General features: G+C 26.6%; 1 protein-coding gene across 1 annotated transcript; it reads right to left on the reverse strand.

The window, feature by feature from the left end:
• On the reverse strand, nucleotides 1-18,085 carry LOC111675702 (trypsin delta). The gene is made up of 2 exons (XM_046955665.1): nucleotides 17,021-18,085; nucleotides 1-253 (listed from the first exon to the last, which is right to left on the reverse strand). The coding sequence occupies exons 1-2, from the start codon at nucleotides 17,980-17,982 to the stop codon at nucleotides 217-219; spliced, it is 999 nt and encodes a 332-aa protein (XP_046811621.1). The 5' UTR covers nucleotides 17,983-18,085; the 3' UTR covers nucleotides 1-216.
• Nucleotides 18,086-20,077: the final 1,992 nt, after the last annotated feature.

Below are 20,077 nucleotides of genomic sequence, written 5' to 3' on the forward strand. Positions count from 1 at the left end.
ATTGTATTCTGGAGTAATCCGATGTACATTGTTTCTCTTATTATGGTGGCCTCCGGTAGGTTAGTGGTTAGTGTTCTAGTCTGGTAGACCGGAGGTGGTGGGTTCGATTCCCACCTGTGACACTGGTTAAGGAGCGCACAACAGGCCCGATAGAGGCCTAGGTTTATTTCTTGTTTTTTGAAGTGTATACATCCTCCTTTCAAACTATACTCCGTTTTATATCAAATACACATATTTTCCGTGTTCCAGTTCTCTAGAAGATATGATTTTATTTAAATAATAAAAAATTTAATTAGAATGGTATTTTAAAGAAAAGTCTTATTATTCACCTAATTTAGGAAGTCTTATTATTCAACTTATATATATATATATATATATATATATATATATATATATAATATTATATATATATATAATATATATATATATATATTATATATATATTATATATATATATATATATATATATATATATATATTATACTATATATATATTATATATATATATATATATATAATATATATATATATATATATATATATATATATTATATATATATATAAAAGAGTTGTGGTACCGTTTTTTAATCGATTTTTTATCAAAAACCAACTCCAAAAAATGTGAATTAAAAAAAAAATAATTTTTTATAATAACAACTTTTTACCATTATAGTATGCTAAATGGTAGCAAAGTATATAAGAAAGTTTTATTGACAAACTTAAATTAATAAAAGAAAATTAAAATTTAAATATAATATAATATAAACTGCAAAAATTAGAAAATATTAATTTTTGTTCGGAATTTGTATGTTTCAATTTGCGAGGCAATAAATTTTATAGTATTAAAAATTTTTAATTTGACGTAGACATTATAGTCGGGCAATGCAGACCATAGAGAAGTAAAATGTTTTTGTTTTCATAATAAAAACATTTAAGTTGGATTGTACCTTGCCTCAGATACAAACTTAAGCCAATTTACGCTTGAATTAGAATTGTGGACATTTAAGTTATAATTTTGAAGGGGACTTTTTAGAGCGGTTAAGGACAATTGAGCCACTATATTTATAAAATTCATTAGGGCGATTAAGGCTAGTATGGAACTTGGTTTTGCATATTTTTGTCGAGATACGAGTATTTTAAACATAATTACGAACTTAAAAGCCCTATTGCGCCAAATTTAATTTAATTACCTTCAAAATTGCGTTACAAACATCAGCACAATCTCAATTTTCGTATGGTAATATACAATTATATTACCATACGAAAATAGTTAAATTGCATATAATTATGATACACACTCTAAGCAAAAATTAAAACAAAAAAGTTTTCAGCAAATAATATATTAAAACTACAAAATAAGCTATTTTGAGCGAAAAATAAAACGAAAAATATTTCATTTTATTTTTTAATAAAATTACAAAAAATAAAATCACAGCATATAAAAATATTATCGATTCATTTAGGTATGCATTTTCTAGATAATGTATGTTTGATAATTACTAAATTTAAATTTTTAAGATGATACAATTTTTAGTGTAGTTAAATGTACATCTGCATTTACATATATACATAAGTAAATATACGGACGATTTAAGTGTATAAAAACATTTCAAACATACTTATACATATGTTAGTACATATGTATGGGTAAATATTTCTTAAATGTTAATTTACTGTTGTTATTTAGTGTTAGTTAAAACTTTGTAAGCTATAAAACTTGTAAACAGTTAACTCTTTCGAATTGATTACCAGAAAGCAACGTGTTCTTTTTGCGCCTTTGCTTACATGTATTATTGGATTCGAATCAACTTATTTATTTCTATTTTATTTATTTTTATAGTACAAAAATAATATACTATATTTATATATATATAATTTATATATATTATATATATATTATATATATATATATAATATATATATATTATATATATATTTTTTATATATTTATATTATATATATATTTTTTTTTTTTCTTTCTATCAAATGCTCTTATTAATATTCCAATCAATTAATTTTTGTGGGCCTGACTGAGTGCTTACGCATGTATTGATTAAAAAATATACACAAAAGTAGATAAATACAAAATACTGACACACACACATAGTACATAGGCGACCAACAAACTACACGTACATGTATAATGAAATTTTTTGAAGGATTCTCTTTTATATTGTTCTTTGCTTTCTGCAGCCATTTGTTGTTTTTGCTACTGTTCTCTTAGTTTATATTTATTACATATGTATATGTATAAATAGTTGTATGTATTTATGTAGGTCGATGCATATAAAGTGTTGTTGTTGGTAACATTAGTGTTTCTGTAGTTAAATCAATTATTACTACAAGTACGAAAATAAATTGCATATATCTATATATACAAACATTTATGTATGTTTGTTTATCTGTATGTTTGTAGCTTCTAGGTGGCTAAACCACTGAATCGAAGTTCTTGAAATCTATATATCTATATATACAAACATTTATGTATGTTTGTTTATCTGTATGTTTGTAGCTTCTAGGTGGCTAAACCACTGAATCGAAGTTCTTGAAATCTTCAGTATAATTAAAACGTATATCTGGGAATCCATCATGAAACTTTGCAAAAATACCTTTAATCAATATATTAATATTTTTGCTGAAAATAGACTTTCTAAAATATGTGGACGTGTCATATCCCATAGAAAGTAAATATTAAATTTTTAATACCTGGGACACTAAATAAGTTTGAGTCTTTAACTTTCGTATAAGAAACAATAATATCAATACAAATAGTTAAAAACTAAATAAGGGGACCAGCAATAGCGGTCTGTAAGCCGTCATATAAATTATTCAAACTATAACATGCAGAGCAGACAATAAAATTTGTCACAAATATAGATATTTCAAACATTAATGGTTTACCCCTTAGACTAGTCAGATACTTACTATACATAAAACTTATTTATTTCATTACATTAAAGGTAGCAAAGCACACTGGGTATAGCTATTAAATGTATATGCTTGTTTATGAAACAAACATTTTACAACTAAAGTCATCAGCCAACCAGAGCAACCTTTCCAATGTACGTACTTTTGTTTGTACTTTTCTGTGCATATTTATTCACTTGAATGTAAACGATAATTTCGAACTCTTTGACTAGGTCGAACTTTAGTTACCGACAGGTTGGCTGTCTGATTGTTTGGTGGGTTACTTGGACGAATAAATGAATGACCGACTGATGCCTTCTTATGCCTGATCACTAAAATATTAAGGTGTATGTTTATATGTATATACATGTTTGTAAACGTTTGCTAAAGTTAACCATACGCAAACATATCGACTTACTATTGTTTGGGTCAAAATACAATGCATACGAAAATTAACAACAACCATAACTACATCGGAAGTATCTTCAAATTTACATAGAAAAACTTGCAAAATGTAATAACAACAAGCAAAACATATATTCATATACCAGCAAGCAGTTTTTCTTACTATGAACAAATCATATGTAATGGCATGATGAAAAGAAATCATAAAAATATTAAAACAAAAAAGAGTCTCATAAATAGCAATATTATAATTTGGAGTCTAAATAATAATAACTATTCAAAACATATCTTGCCATTTTTTTGCTGGGATACAGAAAAAACGTCAAAAGCTAAAAGTGCTTTCAACCGTAACCATGTTGATTGTTGAGGTATACAATGTTGAAAGTTGATTGGCGAAATATGTTAGTTTGTGTTTGTATGTGGAGATTGTACATTTGTAAGCATAATGCAATATTTTGTTGACGGTGTGAGAGTGTGTACACTAGGGATACACCATTCTTTAAACATTAAATTGGCTTCATAAAATATAATTGGACAACAGAAAAAATAACAATTAAATATGATATTTTTAAATGAAACCGATTAAAGATTATAGAAAGTGTTTTGGAAAATTCGTTCAGAAACCGATGTTTCCTTTTCGAAAATCCATTATATGTATTTGAAAGTATATATTTTTAAATTTTGGTAACTCCCCTACTGAACACACATATGCATGTTTTTCAATATAAGCATTCACCTATTTTATATAGACTTACTTCGGTTAGTTATGAAGTGTATAAAAATATATTTATTTTTTCTCCCTGTTTATTAGTGTATGTTGGTATATGTATACATGTAGATATATGTATCTATGTAAGTTTGTCTGAAATATGATGTAATAAATTTAGTAATAACAAGCTAAATTTATTACATTGATGATTTATTACCAATAAAATTGATGGAAAACAAAGAAGAACATTTTATTTTTTTTATTTAATTAATTAAAATAATTTCGTTTGTAAGTTCGTTTTAAAAGTAAAGTAAATATAACTTAATATTGTTTAATTCAAAATAATACTTATGCTTAATAGGGACCATTGTAAAAAACCAACACATCTGTAATACGCACTTTTTGTATGCAGATATGCATATCTCAAAAATTAAAAAACTCAAATAATGTTGTCTTTCTTCAACATATTTAATGTATTTCCATTATTTTAATTCATTTCATATGAAACAATTACGTTTCCTTAATTAAATCTCTAATGACCTTTCAACATTCACTTCCATATTTACGCACCAGCACTTCAATATAATCAAAACCCAAAGTTAAGGTGTCAACTCAACTAACAAACATACATACACACACACATGCATACATTTGTATGTAACGTTCTATGGACTTGTGTACACATAAATATTTATGCATTTACAATATGAACACATACATACATGTTGTTACAGTATTTCATATTGTGTTTTTGTATAGTGAACTTAATATGACATTAAAACGACCACAAACTTAGCAATTAAGGGTAAATTTTAACGCGAAGTTATAATAACATATAGGCACATCCATGCAAAACATTATTAATGATATCCTTAAAAAATTCTACGTTTTTCTAATACCACCAACAATGTTAGTAGTGAGTTTAGTTGACATTATTGCTCAGCTGTTGTTCAACATTGCTGTTGGCAATATTTAACATAATAATAACAAAAGATATCTTGAAGTTACCCATATAATAATATAAATATAAGAATGTGCATATACGTATATATTTATGCTGCATGTATTATAGAATTCTCAATATTATTACTACTTCCACTACAACTACTACTTATTTAAGTAAGTGCTTTCAAGGTTCTTTTCATACACACTACTTAATTTACTTAGAATGTGTTTATAGTTCTGCCTTAAAGAATGTGTATTCGTACATACATATGTATCCAGGACATACAAATGTACATTTTCTGTTTCAATATACATACATACTTACGTATGTATATGAGTAACTTTCTACATATTTACTTTGATAAACATTGTAAATTTGAAATTGAAAACTCACACTTGTGTTCTTTTCTCTGCCAGTCGACAGGCATCATTCAGGTTGTCATAATAATATACACACATGCATATGTACATAATATGTATATAATATACATGAATATATAATTTTGTATATGTCTGAAATAGTTGGGCATTTACCAAGGCGACAGTTTTTAATGCTTCTGCCCTGCAGAACTTTAAACTATTTACAAATAGACGATTATATTAGATCCAGTTTTTATGGACAGTGTATTCTAAAGTGACTTTTATCATAATTACATATGTATGTCCCAAAAAGGATAACAAATAATTTTTTTTCCTTGTTAATCCATCTTTGGTTACGAACTAGAAAAGTAATTCTGGAGGATCACATATATACATACATACAAATGTTCAAACTTTATATATCCTTTAAGGAATCAGGGTAGCATTTACATGTGTGTATACATAAATATATATGTATACAAAATGCTTAGTTTAATACACTTACGTCTCCAGTACTCTCCATTAGTAAACTAAAATTTTTTATCCTCCTAAATAAATAATCCAAAATTTATGAATGTAGATTTAAATTAGTGGGTAAGTTTAAAATTTATTAACAAACATTGTTGTTTAGAGCAAATTAAGGTTTTTATTTTCCAAATAAGGCCATGCGGTATTAATAGCATTTCAAGATCTAAATCTTAATATTTTTAAAACAAAAGTATGTTCGTATTTACCTTGACTTTTTATGTTTTGCTACATAAATTGGAAAAAATTTATATAATTTAAATGTTGGCATTTTTAATGAATTCAAATACCCCTCCAAAGGGACAATCTGTAGTTTATTAAGTTCAGAGAGCCGACATTATAAAAAAGGATAATTCTTGTCAATGACAGAACAATATTCCCAAATAATATTTTAATATTTGTCACTTATTCTGTCATAAAACTAGTTTATGATTTACACTTTTGATGAGGTTGTCAACTTATTTTATCACTAGACTAACAACGAAACAAACAAGGTTAAAGGTAGATTCAAATACTCATGCATTTTTATAAAAAAGTCACACCCAAACAGCAAACAAACAAAACATTACTAAAGTTCTAATCTCACGAATAGTTTCGAAACAGTATGTTTTATAAAAACAAACATTAATTACCCATTTTAACTTTTTTATTGTCAATAGACTTTTTATCGTATAGATATATATAATCCCATTTTTATACTACTCGTTACCCTTTACGTAAAGTCTTAGATGAGGCTCTTTGAAATACCAGTTAATGTCATTAGTTTGTACAAAATTTATTATAGTATTTGTAAATGTGTTCATGTAGGTACAAATGTATGTGTGTTTTTATATCTAATGTGACATTATACAGACCACAAAATGATCTATAATCTTTATGCATGTACGCATAAATACCTTTATAAATGTACACATATACATACGTGTATCCGTATTCATAAACATGCACAGTAGACTGGTCCCAACCATTTAAAGGCTAAGATGTACCCCAAAAAGTATACAAGGTTTAATTAAATATAAAATTCATCATGACCTAATTTAGAGGAACTCTTATTTTTCCAACTTTTTCCAATTCCTCATATTAGCTGAAGAAATACAAATCCATAGGAAGTCACCTTATTTAATATAAATAAATATGTGTATGTGTATGTAAATATATATACAAAAACATACACATACTTAAATGATATAAATCTATGAACATGTTTACAAATACCGACACAATGTACCCAGAGTACATTATTATGATGAAAGATAATAGTAAATGTAACACTTAATGAGTTACGCGTTTATAAAGGTGTTTTAAGTAAACGCTTTTGGGTGAATTTTATTAGATATAGTGCCTAAATATACATACATACCTACTTAAACATATGTATATACATTGTACTCCAACTAACACATATATGCATATCTTCACAGGCATACTCCATGGCTTACACACAAATAAAAGTTTATTGTATGAGTACATACATACATATTTATAACGATAATAACACAGTTTGGGGCTTTGTAATATTCATTAACTTTTAATTGGTAGAAAACTGGGAATTTACACACATACACAAACACTCTAATGAAAGTAGAAAATTTAAATCAACAAAATCCCTCGCCTAATAAAACAATCTAAACCAAATATATTTCAGCATTTTTAATTAAAGATTAAAAATTCTTATTCTTGTTTCCTTTTTTTAACATTGTTTCTTTAATTTTTCCAAAATGCTAATAGATTTTGAATTCTGTATTGTCATGAAAATAACAATCTATTTTGGTCTTTAGTCCAAATAAATAATGATTCCTTTTTAATTTTACTTTATTAAATATCTTTTATAAATTTTATTTAAGAAAAATCTAAATTTCAAGAACTATATAAATTCAACAGGAAAATAATGAGCTTAATTATACCCTACACCACGTTTTGTGCTGATGTTTGTAACATACAAAAATATTGGCCAAAAACCCACCTAAAAGTATACCGATCGACTCAGAATCATTTTTTGAGTCGATTAAGACATGTGCGACCAAGCATCCACAGGGATGAAGCCTATTGAAAATGGTTCAAATCGGTCCATTATTTCACCTAGCCCCCATACAACCGTACCTCCCGATTTGAACTTTTTATGCCATAATTACGCCAAATATTCTATTATCTCTCTAAAAATTGCCACAAATAAGTTTTAAATAAGTATAAATGATACTACAGATTTTCATACGAATCGGCCCTTATTTGACCCTAGCCCCCATACAAACCCCCTTCAAAAAATGTCCTAAACGTCTAAAATTGACTTGTAACCATTTGTATCGCAATGAAACTCAACAAGACTATTTTTAATTGTTATTTAAAAATATATCCTTTTCCCAAATTCACCGAGGATCGGCCCATATTTGACCAGTATAAAGCCTCATTTAGAAATTTTAGTTTTTTTATCAATAATTTAAATTGCTTAAATATTTTGGAATTATGGTAACATTCAACATAAAAGTTTCTTTATAAAAAATAAAAATTTAAAAATATACTCATGGTGTGGGGTATTATAAGGTCGACCATGCCCGACTATACTTTCCTTCTTGTTTTTTCATAAATAACTTATTTAAATATATTTTGATTGGTGGTATTTTCAGTATTTGTATAATTCCATTAGCATTTTAGCTGGTAATATATGATACTTTTGCATTTATATACCCTTTACTATCGTGAGAAGTTTATCTAATAGTTTGCCAATCTGTTTGTAATGTCTCTCCTATTTAAATCTTCAACAAGCAAAATCGTTCAATAACTAAGCGATATATGAGCAACCCTTGCAAATATTGTCTAAAAATAAATTGACAGTTGACGATTAAATGATTACCGGAGGTTGAGATATTGACCCTTTAAAAAAATACAAAATTATTTTTTATAGAACTTACTTAAAACTAAGACTTGTCACTGCCGAATATAATACTCCTACTTGTTTATACAAATGTTGTTTGCTTTCGAAATTATTAACTTTGTTACACAACATAACAATAACCACATACATACATTCAGGATCGCATATTCATATATTTATGTAAAATATTTATTTACTAACACAACAAAATAATAACAATGTTCAAAAAAATTAACATAATTTCCTGCTATAATGGACAAACAACTTCACAGTCGTCATTAGTGAGTAGTAAATATATGGACAGATGTATATATAGTACAAATACCAACGTAGACTCATTCAAAAATAAAAAATAAATAAATGAAATAAAGCCTCATTAATATTTACAAAAATGATTGGGAAAATAAATAAAATTATCATCATTGTTTAAAACCACAATTTGATATGTTAATAAACAATTTGGTGCAGGCTAAAATTATTTATCAATCATACAAATATGTATTCAGACTCTTACACACGCACACACATCCCCATCCATACAGATAAGCTTTAATGCGCTGATCTATAATGAATTGTAAAAACAAATACATTTTCAGCAGAAAAAATAAACTAGAAAAAATGAAATAATTTTATTTTGCTTTTCACAATTATTTTAAACCATACATATACAGATATATGTATAGCATACATGAGAATTTTTCGAGTACACAGTGGGAAAAATCCGAAGAAAACATTTAGAAAACAGATGTGTATTTAATTTATATAACAACCAGATAACCACCGTTGCAATTTTGACAACTCATCGTTGTATCATATTATTATCATTTTGTCATTTCTATAACGCAACCTTCTTTTTGACAACACATTTTTTTTATTTGATAAAGTCGACTAGTTTGTATATTTTTGTATTTGATTTGACTGCTATACGCACAACTGATGTTATTGAAAAATAATAAACTCTTTGGTGTCAAATTTGTACTAGGCGTGTATAATTTTAAAACGCATTTTTTCCTCTGTGTACTTTGTATATATTTGCTTGTTATATGTATATACATACATATGTATTAGATGAGCACATACAACTCATTAACTAAGGTCAAATTGCAACAAACACAAAATTATTTTATCATTCCGATATATGCGTTACTATATTTTTAATAATCAGTTTTATATCCCAAAAAATATATATATGTTAAATCCTTTAACTTTAACCTTTTACTTCAAATTAGCATATTTCACAAACTATTCAAATTTTTAATATTTAAAGCCCTTAATTCTTTGGAATATAAAGAATTGGGATACAAAATGGAACAGACAGATGTATAACTCAAAAATTAGACTGTATGTTTTACACTTGGTGCAGTCTAATACTTACATTTACATATACATATTTTATGTTTTTATATTTGAACGATTCATTTCTGTTAAATGAATTTAAAAATTAGCAACGACAGCAAATGTCAGTGACACTAATAACGATGAAGCTGATGATGATGATTATAATACTGATGACTTTTGGGGTTGTATTTACTATACTTTGGTGTCATTACCGTGTTTGTCCATCTAACGGTTGTTATTGGCTTGAGAAAGGGGAACATTGGGTAGTAGAGATAAAATTTATATATTTTTTGTTTCCAATGATGCAGAATATTAAAGATTATTAGTGCAACTATGTTTACCGCCGGCTGTTTCAAATATTATTGCTTTGGGTGATATTAGTTTATGATGATTTTGCAATGATACAAACACATACATACAATGATCATACAAACATATCTATTGATATTTTATTCGCATTTATATACAACTAGAATGTCCTATTATAAACATACATACATACATACATACATACATACATACATACATACATACATACATACATACATACATACATACATACATACATACATACATACATACATACATACATACATACATACATACATACATACATACTACGTTTGTTAATTTTTATATTGCTCAAAGGCTAAATTTTATTTTAACTACAAATTGTATAATATTTTTTTTAAATAGTGTAATTTATATGACTTTTGATGGCTTCAAATTAATCAGGATATTGATTTGATATCACAGAATGAAATTTCCTCACAATAATATTTTTTTTAGTATTTCAATTTGTTTTTATAATTAAAATGAATTATTGAATTAATAGTTTTTAGTGAAATTTAAAAGATTTGTCATTATTTTATTATTTTTAATAATTTGTATATTTTAGGTAGAAAAGTTTTATTCAATCGGTTTAAATAATCACATAAAACTTAGATTTGAGAATATGTTTATACATAAAGATGTACCGTGAGCACTTTTTTGGAGTGCTCACCTCTTAAACAATGTGAATTTATGTACTAAATACAAGAAAAATAAAAACAATTGTTCCCCAGTGCCCTACCAATAATTGAAAATAGTGATCTTAGTACAATATGCTAAAAAAATGTTTCTACAATCTCTTCGAAATGGGTCTCAAAAATTCCGAAATTTTGATCTTATCTCGGGAAATATAATTAATTTTTTTTGGACTATTCCTGCTGCGCAAAACGAAATTTAATGAATTATAAGGGGTATATAAATTTCAAAATAATCTAAAAAATTCTAAAAAGAACCAAACCAAATATCAAAATAATCAAAGATATTGCATTTTTTACAAATTATACAATTTTTTAATCGATGTTAGGAAACTGAGGACCATTCGAAAAAAAAAATATTTTGTATTTTTCACGTATTCAGTACATTAATACGCATCGATTGAGAGGTATTACTACAGTAAATTCTTAAAAAGGCTGTTCCTCAGCACATTATAATATACATGTATGATATGTAAGTGTTCATATGAATATACTAATGTGTATATAAATATTGTTGTTAAACATGTTGCATTTTTCTTTCGTTATTCTTAGTCTTCCAGTATAAAATGCAAAGTTTCTTGTTTTTTTATTTTTGAGAAATAAAACACAGTAAAAGTTTTCTTCTTGTTACTGTTTCAATTGCTTTATTTCTTTTCGCCAGTTTTTTTTGTGCATGTTTTTAATAGTTTTTAACATCCTCTATTTCAACGTTATAAAATTTTCATTGTTTAAGTTGATTTTTTACACTCGTTGTATATCATGTTTGAAAACACTATCAACACTTCCTAAACTTGCAACTTAAGTAGTAAATGTTAAGGAAGTAAAAAACTTAATTGTGATGATATTATATTTTAATTAGGAGGTCAAAGATATCTTCATTGAAAAGTTTATAGAAAAAAAGAAGATGAAATATCATACAGCCATGAGCCTTCGAAATTCTACTTGCATATAAGTATTTCAAAATTAACAATAAGCTTTAAATATTCAAGAAATTTAATTTATGTGCATTCACTACTAAGTATGTTTAGTTTTTTAATTATGATTGCAACTATTTTAATTTCCCTTTTTAAACATATCTGTGTGTTTTTTTAATTAAGTTTTCGTAGAAACTTGTAAATCTATAAATTCAAAATTTTTAGCAGATAATTGTTTTTCTTTTTTGCAATTTGCCATGAATTTCATTTAAGATTTAAGATAAAAAGAAATAATAATTTTTCCAACAATTAACCTTGGGATGCATGTGGTTTTTTGTAGGCAAACCATCTGTACAAGAAAATCTTTTATTAAGTTTTTAAATATTCTCAAGCATTTGTTATTTGCACAATGTCTACATGGGCCTGAGTGTTGAATATTTACTCCACTACAATTTCAACTAACCCGCATCTACATCCATACACACTCTTACATATATGTATATGTACGTATGTTGTCACATATGTATGCATGTACATATACATAGGCAAACACATTCATTCGAAGTGAGCATGAAGATACAATTATTTTTGTGGGAAAAACATACATACACATCAAGGAACTATATTCAATACTTTCTATCTTACATTTGAATTAAAATGATTTTTTGATAGCAAAAATTTTTAAAAAAGTCTGTGATATAAATTTGTTACAAAACTGAAATAATTTTATCGCTTAAAGCGTCTGGTAAATCATTTACAAAAAATAGTTTTTCTGAAACTTGTATTATATAAGATAGATGTTTTTGAATAACGTCCACTGATATATGCAATAGTATATTAAAATATAAACAAATACAAACAAAACTTTCACATTTAGTATGTACTTTAGAGGTGTCCAAAAAATATTGATTGTCTTCTAAACGTGAAACGATACATATGTATCTCTAAAAGATAAGAAATTGACATTGATATTAAAAGTAAAATTAATTACCCCATTTAAATCGATTTTAAGCACGGGTTTCCATTATCTGATTGAACTAAAATTAGTTTTAGACACAAATGAACAAAATGTGGTCCAACTAAAGATAGCCGCTTTACTTTGGGCACATCTAATGCACATAGTAGATGCAGAAACAGACACATACATATATTACAGTATAAAATAACGCCTTATATTTGTGTATACAACAGACTTGAAGTTTTGAATGAATAAATAAATTCATTTTTAACACATGTTCTATAAAATTCATTAAATTTTTACTTTAACAAACAAATTCAAAAATGTTTGCCAAACAGAATCCTTGTCCGAATGAGGGTCATCTTTGCAAGATATGCTCACGAAAGAATACGTAAAATGAATGGTTCACTTAATATGTTTCTGAAATATTAACACATTTCAGATTTTTTAACTACTCTTCAATATAACAAAAGAATTATAGCGGCGTCTGTACTTATAAAATATATTGTCCAATTAAAAACCGACAACTTTTAGAGAACAATAAAAAAATTATAAACATTATGTGAAAAGAAAAATACCATAAATAAATTATTAAAAATTATACAGGGTATGTGTTAAGGTTTTTTTTATTGAGATAATAACAAAATCGATAGTTAATAATTAATTTTTAAAATTTGGATTTTTTAGTTTAAAATATGGAACAATTAAAGAAAATATTATTATAAAATAAACAAAATATACATCCATTATTAGATTATTGTTTGTCAATTTAGACACCTTGTACTATAAAGTACAATTTGCCACCTCTGTTCCCATGTTTGTATATTTACACTTCTTCTATTAGGGTAAAGCTATTTATAAGAAATAAAAACAAGATGACATTATAGTTAACAAGTAAAAAAAAATGTTCCTTTCAGACAAACTAACATAAAATTTTTTAAATATAGTTCATTCTTATGAAATTTGATTAATAGTACATTAACCTATACATTGTTAATATACATTTGTAAAAAGTATAATCGTAAGTTACTGCTCTAATGTACACAAATACATTCATCTACATATTTTGCATGCTCATAAATAAATTTAATAAAAAATTTATGATTTTAATATTAAATTTTAAAAGATTTGCGGTTTTTAAAGAAATTAAAAAAATAATATAAGAAAGCCCAGATTTGTAATTGGTCTTAATAACCAAACAATATTTCTTTAAAACCAACATTTATATCACAAGTCAACAAAAATAAAATGAATATTTGGTGATAATTTATCATTTCATAAATTATTAAAGAATTCTCAAAATATGCGATATTTGAAATTCATTTAAGATTTTATATCCACTCTATGATACAATTTATGACTTAATACAAATCTAAATTGTGTTTATTTAGGTTTAAAAAACTATTTAACATTTAAGAAAGAGAATGGTTGATATATATGTATGTAGAGGAATGTACACTATATAAAGGAAAACTTTATTGAAATATCTTTATTCATCTTCATTTGTGTTATATTTATGTAGACCAACACACAAACTAATAAATATATAAGGTCAGCCCTTAAAATATTATTTGGTCCTTAAAAAACAATTTTGTCTTTTAGACTCTAAAACTATCGCTAAAGGAAAATAAATATGTTACATAAATTTGCTTGATTATCGCAAAATCGTTTGACTCTCCAGAAATTAAGTTTCTTTTTTTTATTTTATATCAATTCAGTATGTTTCCAACTTTTCCTTCGATCGATAATTTTCCTAATAAAATAGGCCCTTCTTTAACAATCGATTTTTGTGGGCAGATTTAATAAGTAGTTTTAGTATTTTAAATACATAAATATGTATATACATATATATCTTTAAAGAACGAGTTTTTGACTAATTGTTTTGTTATACAAATTTAAGAAAATAAAGATTTTATTTAAAAGATTTTTATTATATAAATGGTAAAACTTCAAATATTTCTATGTGTTTTGGATGATCTGGAAGTTGCAGGTGTATGTGTACATTAGAATTTGTTGACATCATTACGACACACATAAACTATTGTGTTTTTTTTTTTGTTAGTTTAATTAAAAATTTTAATTGAAATGACAAACATCTTAAACTGAATTTTTTAAATTGTAAATAGAATTGTAGGCAATAAATTATAAACATAGATTAGATAAATAAACAAATAACAAAGTTTATAAATAGAATGTAACTATTTATTAACATTCAGTTAAAAGTAAAACATAATTATTTAGATTTGCCCTGAACTTATATTTTACATATAAAAATTTTAATTAAACATTTTAACAATGATAACAACAGCATGCATTTTCATTATAATATTCATATCTTAAAACATTTGCAAATTAAATACGTTTGTATAACAATGTTATTTCGATTTTTATCTTGAATTCATTTTTTAGCGATTCTGAACACATACATACATATTATGCATTAAAAACATTCCCATCTATTGACCGTCAATATTTCTATTAGAAAATTAATTTCAGTATTTATTTAGATCTCAAGTGTTGCAGTTTTGCAAAGATTTTTATTTTGACAAGAAGAAGAAGAATACTAGAAAAAAGGCAAAATAATGTTTGCGTGAATCAATTGATTCTATATTCTTGTATTTATTTTATTTCTATAAAATATTGAATTGATTACAATTTCCTTTTGTGTATTTTTATGAGCAAAGTGCAGCTGTGTTTTAACTTTAATTTAAGTTGGAGCATTTCTTCTTCTTCTTTGCATTTTTATTTGTGTTCATATGTATTATATACAGTCCTTGTTTTCAGCCCTCTGCGCTTCCCAGCAGTTTTTTTAATGGAGTGAAACATTTGTTGGTCATAAAAATACTTGCCGTTAGGCCTTTCTATTCCATGCTCATTCAAGTCTTCTATGCGAAACATATAAGGAGGAGATAGAGAATGACAAAAGATTCAGAAAAGACATCAGCAGTGAAAGCAGCTACAAAAATAACAGCAATTGGAACAAGAAATGTAATGGCGCGAATTATTGCATTAAATGTCTAACACTACTTTAGAGAACAAACTCGAACAAGGACAAGGCGTAATGGCTACAGCAACACCAATACCAGTAAAAACAACAGATCCAATAACATTAAGAACAACAAAGTCATGAACAGCATTCATTTCCCTTTTTTAGCCTTTTAATTCTATAGTTTTGTGTAAATGTATTGTATCAATGTTCGATGCGTATGTATGTATGAATATTGTAATAAGTTACATTCCTGCAGCTTTAAAGGCATCAACTGTCAACATTTTTAATATGACGGTACACAGGAAGTACAAATTAATTTCGATACCACATTATTACTGACATTTAGTTACTCATGGATAATAGAAAAACTAAAAATTGTCACACTTCGATGAGGAACTTGTTCCAATGACTGCAGGGATAGTCCGTATACATTGTATAGTATATGTAGAATACATACTTGGATTCCTAGTACCTACATACATACATACTTATAGTTATTTTCTCATCTTTGGTTATTCGCTTCTATGTTTGAAAGTGTGTGTGAGTGTGTCTGTCTGTTATTTTATTTCATTTTGTATTTCCTGTTTACAAAATATTTATTGTACCATTCCATTTGCCATTTATATGGATCTTGTATTTATATCGTTCTGTTTTATTATTTTCTTTTTTCTATTCTGTTTTGTCTTTAGACCATTTTTATTGTTGTTGCTGTTTGTTGTGCGAGTGGAATTGTTGGTATTTGGATTGTTCTGGTTGTTTTTGTCATTGTTTTAGTTATAGTTATTTTAATCTTATGTCTTTCAATTTCAAATTGACATTTAAAATTAACTTTTCTGTCATTTGGCTAGAAGGCAACTAAATGAAATTGTTTGAGGTTAAAATAAAGTGTTAATTGGATATTTAACTAATTGTTTTTAAGGCTTTTTATGTTTGTTTCAAACACATTTACTTATACATGAGATCTTTTTAAATATTATTTTCACTTAAACAATTTCAAAGCCAATACATTAAATGAGAACATTTTATTTACAAATTAAATACATAGTTAAATATAAAATAAAATTAAATTAACTTACAGATAACTAATTTCTCTTAGTTTTGCATCTATCCAAGGCCTTAAGGCAGCCACATTGGCATACACACCTGGATAACTCTTTTGAGCGCAACCCATACCCCATGAAACGATACCATACTGTTTGGGTTTCAAAGCATTTGCTTGTAATTCGAATGCTGGTTTGGTATCGGTTTTTGTTGTTGGCGCCAATAGAAATGACGACAATGGCAACGATGATGAAACATAACTCACCAATGGTCCACCAGAATCGCCTTGACAACTATCTTTGCCACCTTGGGGGTAACCAGCACAAAACATTTTTGAACTGATTGTTGCAATATATTGATAATTCTTTGAACAAGTATTTTGATTAATTAATCGTACAGCAACGTAGTTGAGTAGAGGGGAGACCAGTCCCGTCTCACTTGTCAACCCCCAACCACTTACAAAGAACTCATTGTCTTCGTTTGGCAATTGCTCTCCCCATGTGGCCAACTCGACTGGCTGTACTGTGCGTGTGTAAGTAAGATTTTTATTAAGCACCACCAAAGCCACATCACTATCCAGTGTCGAACTGCTATATGTTTCATGCTTAAATATATGACGGACACCGACCAATTGACCACCATACTGATGTGTAGATGAACCGGCACGTACACGAAATGCTGCCGTATCCCAGGGCTGTTCAATGCAATGAGCTGCTGTTAAAATTATATTGTGAGCCACAATTGAACCACCACAAATGTGAGCATTGTGATATTGCAATGAAACCTGATAGGGATAATTTGCAATTGATGTCACAAAGCCACCTACGATGCGACCATCATATTTGAACTCTTCTTCCGTGCGTGTACGGGATGAACGATGAGCGCCATCATCACTGGTATTTGTTGCCAAATCCTTGAGGGCAAATCCCATTACAGGATATGAGTATTTAAAACACAAACTCAAATAAAATATCAAGAAAAAATTTAAATTTCTCATTGCAGAATTGAAAAGTGTACAAATATTCAGAAATATTTAAAATGAACGCAATTTAATAAACAAACACAACGTATGTACATTTGTTTGTCCGCTCGCTTTAATTGTTTCGATTAAATTGAGTTACTTGCTTCCACGATGTAGGCGTTTTTATACAAATAATCTTTGTAATGAAAGTCAAAATAATTTTTAAACACTTTCATTATAACACCTTCAATTAACTTATCTTTACAATCTTTACCAAAATGTTTAATTTTCTTTCGTCGCTTTTAAAGGTGACTAAGAAACTCGTGGAAAAACTTGAGATTGGTCTGGTTTATAACTCATCAGCAGTAGATAATGAAATATTTGTTTTGTAACGACTTATGTACAATAAATGTAAAATGTACTTCCGTATCTAAATATTTATTTAAATATACAATTAATAAAATTGTAATATAATTAAGTAATACAATGTGATTTTACTTAAGATATTGTTGACCTCATAACCTTCACTTTTACATATTTGCATACTCATAACATTTACGATCTCATAATTAAATTTACGCCTTCATAATGAAAAAGATGATTGGAAAAAGTTCACATATTTCAAGATCTTCAAATATTGATATGAATTTCAAACACAGAAATCTTTTAGATATCAATCATACTGATCAATTACAATGCTCTAAAAATAAGTTTTTTTATTTTTTAATTATTTCACATTACCATTAAGCATTTAATATTTTCATTATTAACATTTATCTCTTTCAACGCACTTCGTAGTCAAACAAACAAATTCATTTCTAAGTGCTCGATACTCATACCATATACATGTATTGGTATAAATTAAGTCTTGTAGATAAAAAGCACAACATGTGGTGCATTAAGTACACACATATTAACGAATTTTTGTTTACTCTACAGTTTAATTCACAATGAAGTACATACCTACAAATGATAAGGAAATATACAAAGATAATTAAAGTAATAAGGACCCTTTAAATCAATTTACTGACTAGTGAGTATTTTTTATGTGCATAAAGAATAAACAAACACACACCTACATACACATGCATACATTCATATGTATGTACATGTAAATCTAAAATATGTTTAACCAATCATACCTACACGTATTGTGCAAATGATTCCAATAACATCGAAAATCATGAATAATGTGTAATTTCCTCGTATTTCCGATGTTATTGACATGTAAATTACAATATGTATTAAAACACTGAAGCAAATACAATATTCATATGTACATATTTATGGGCTGAAGTTATATTAAAAAATCTTATTCTCGCAAATTATAGTTCCTAACATCAAAGAATTTGAGTATTTTTCTATGTAGAAAAACCATTTCTGTCTTTTTAAAGTTTTTAAATATGTTTTCTACACTCTTTAAGTTTTAATATTATTAAAGAAGCAACAAGATAAAAAAATCAACATTATTTTTCTCTTGTCTCTTTCTCTGCCAAAACATATTATGACAGTGTCACAAAAATGTCAAATGTTGAGTTTAAGCACGAATTTTTGTCTATAGAATATATATTTTTTCTAAGTTCGGTAAATAACATAACACACATAGATAATATACATAATACATACGTATATCTATATATGTACATATGTATATTTATCTACTTATATAAGACCTTATTCATAAACAAGGTTTTATTTTATAAACGGTTTGTAAATAAAATTGTTCATGCAAATTTTGTTTTATAAAGCTTTAAAAATATGTTGTTTATGAATGAGGGAAATAGTAAGTATTGAGAGACTATACTTAAAGCCCATATTTGTGATGAAAATTTTACCAAAAAACGAAGTAAAATACCTAAATTATATATAGAATTCATCGCTATTATTTAGGTATAACAGTAACTAAATCTTAACACTTTTAGATATGTACATATGGACATGCCAAACAAGAATCGTTTTTGATATTTCAATACAAATTTGTTGAACTTAATATTTATATTTTACCAAATACACCTGATTTAATACAAAAACTTTATATTCTGGAGCTTTTTTAAAATCTTTGGTTTCTCATTAACCGTTAAATAAAATTTAATCGATTTTTTATACCAAATAGGTTAGATTTATTTATACA

The sequence above is a fragment of the Lucilia cuprina genome, chromosome 6 (genome assembly GCF_022045245.1).
Source record: "Lucilia cuprina isolate Lc7/37 chromosome 6, ASM2204524v1, whole genome shotgun sequence".
NCBI lineage: Eukaryota > Metazoa > Arthropoda > Insecta > Diptera > Calliphoridae > Lucilia > Lucilia cuprina.

Coding starts and splice junctions, on each gene's coding strand:
- LOC111675702 (XM_046955665.1), bottom strand. CDS start 17,982: ATGAGAAATTTAAATTTTTTCTTGATATTTTATTTGAGTTTGTGTTTT. Junction 254..17,020: donor CTAAGAGAAATTAGTTATCT/GTAAGTTAATTT, acceptor CATATCTTCTAG/AGAACTGGAACACGGAAAAT.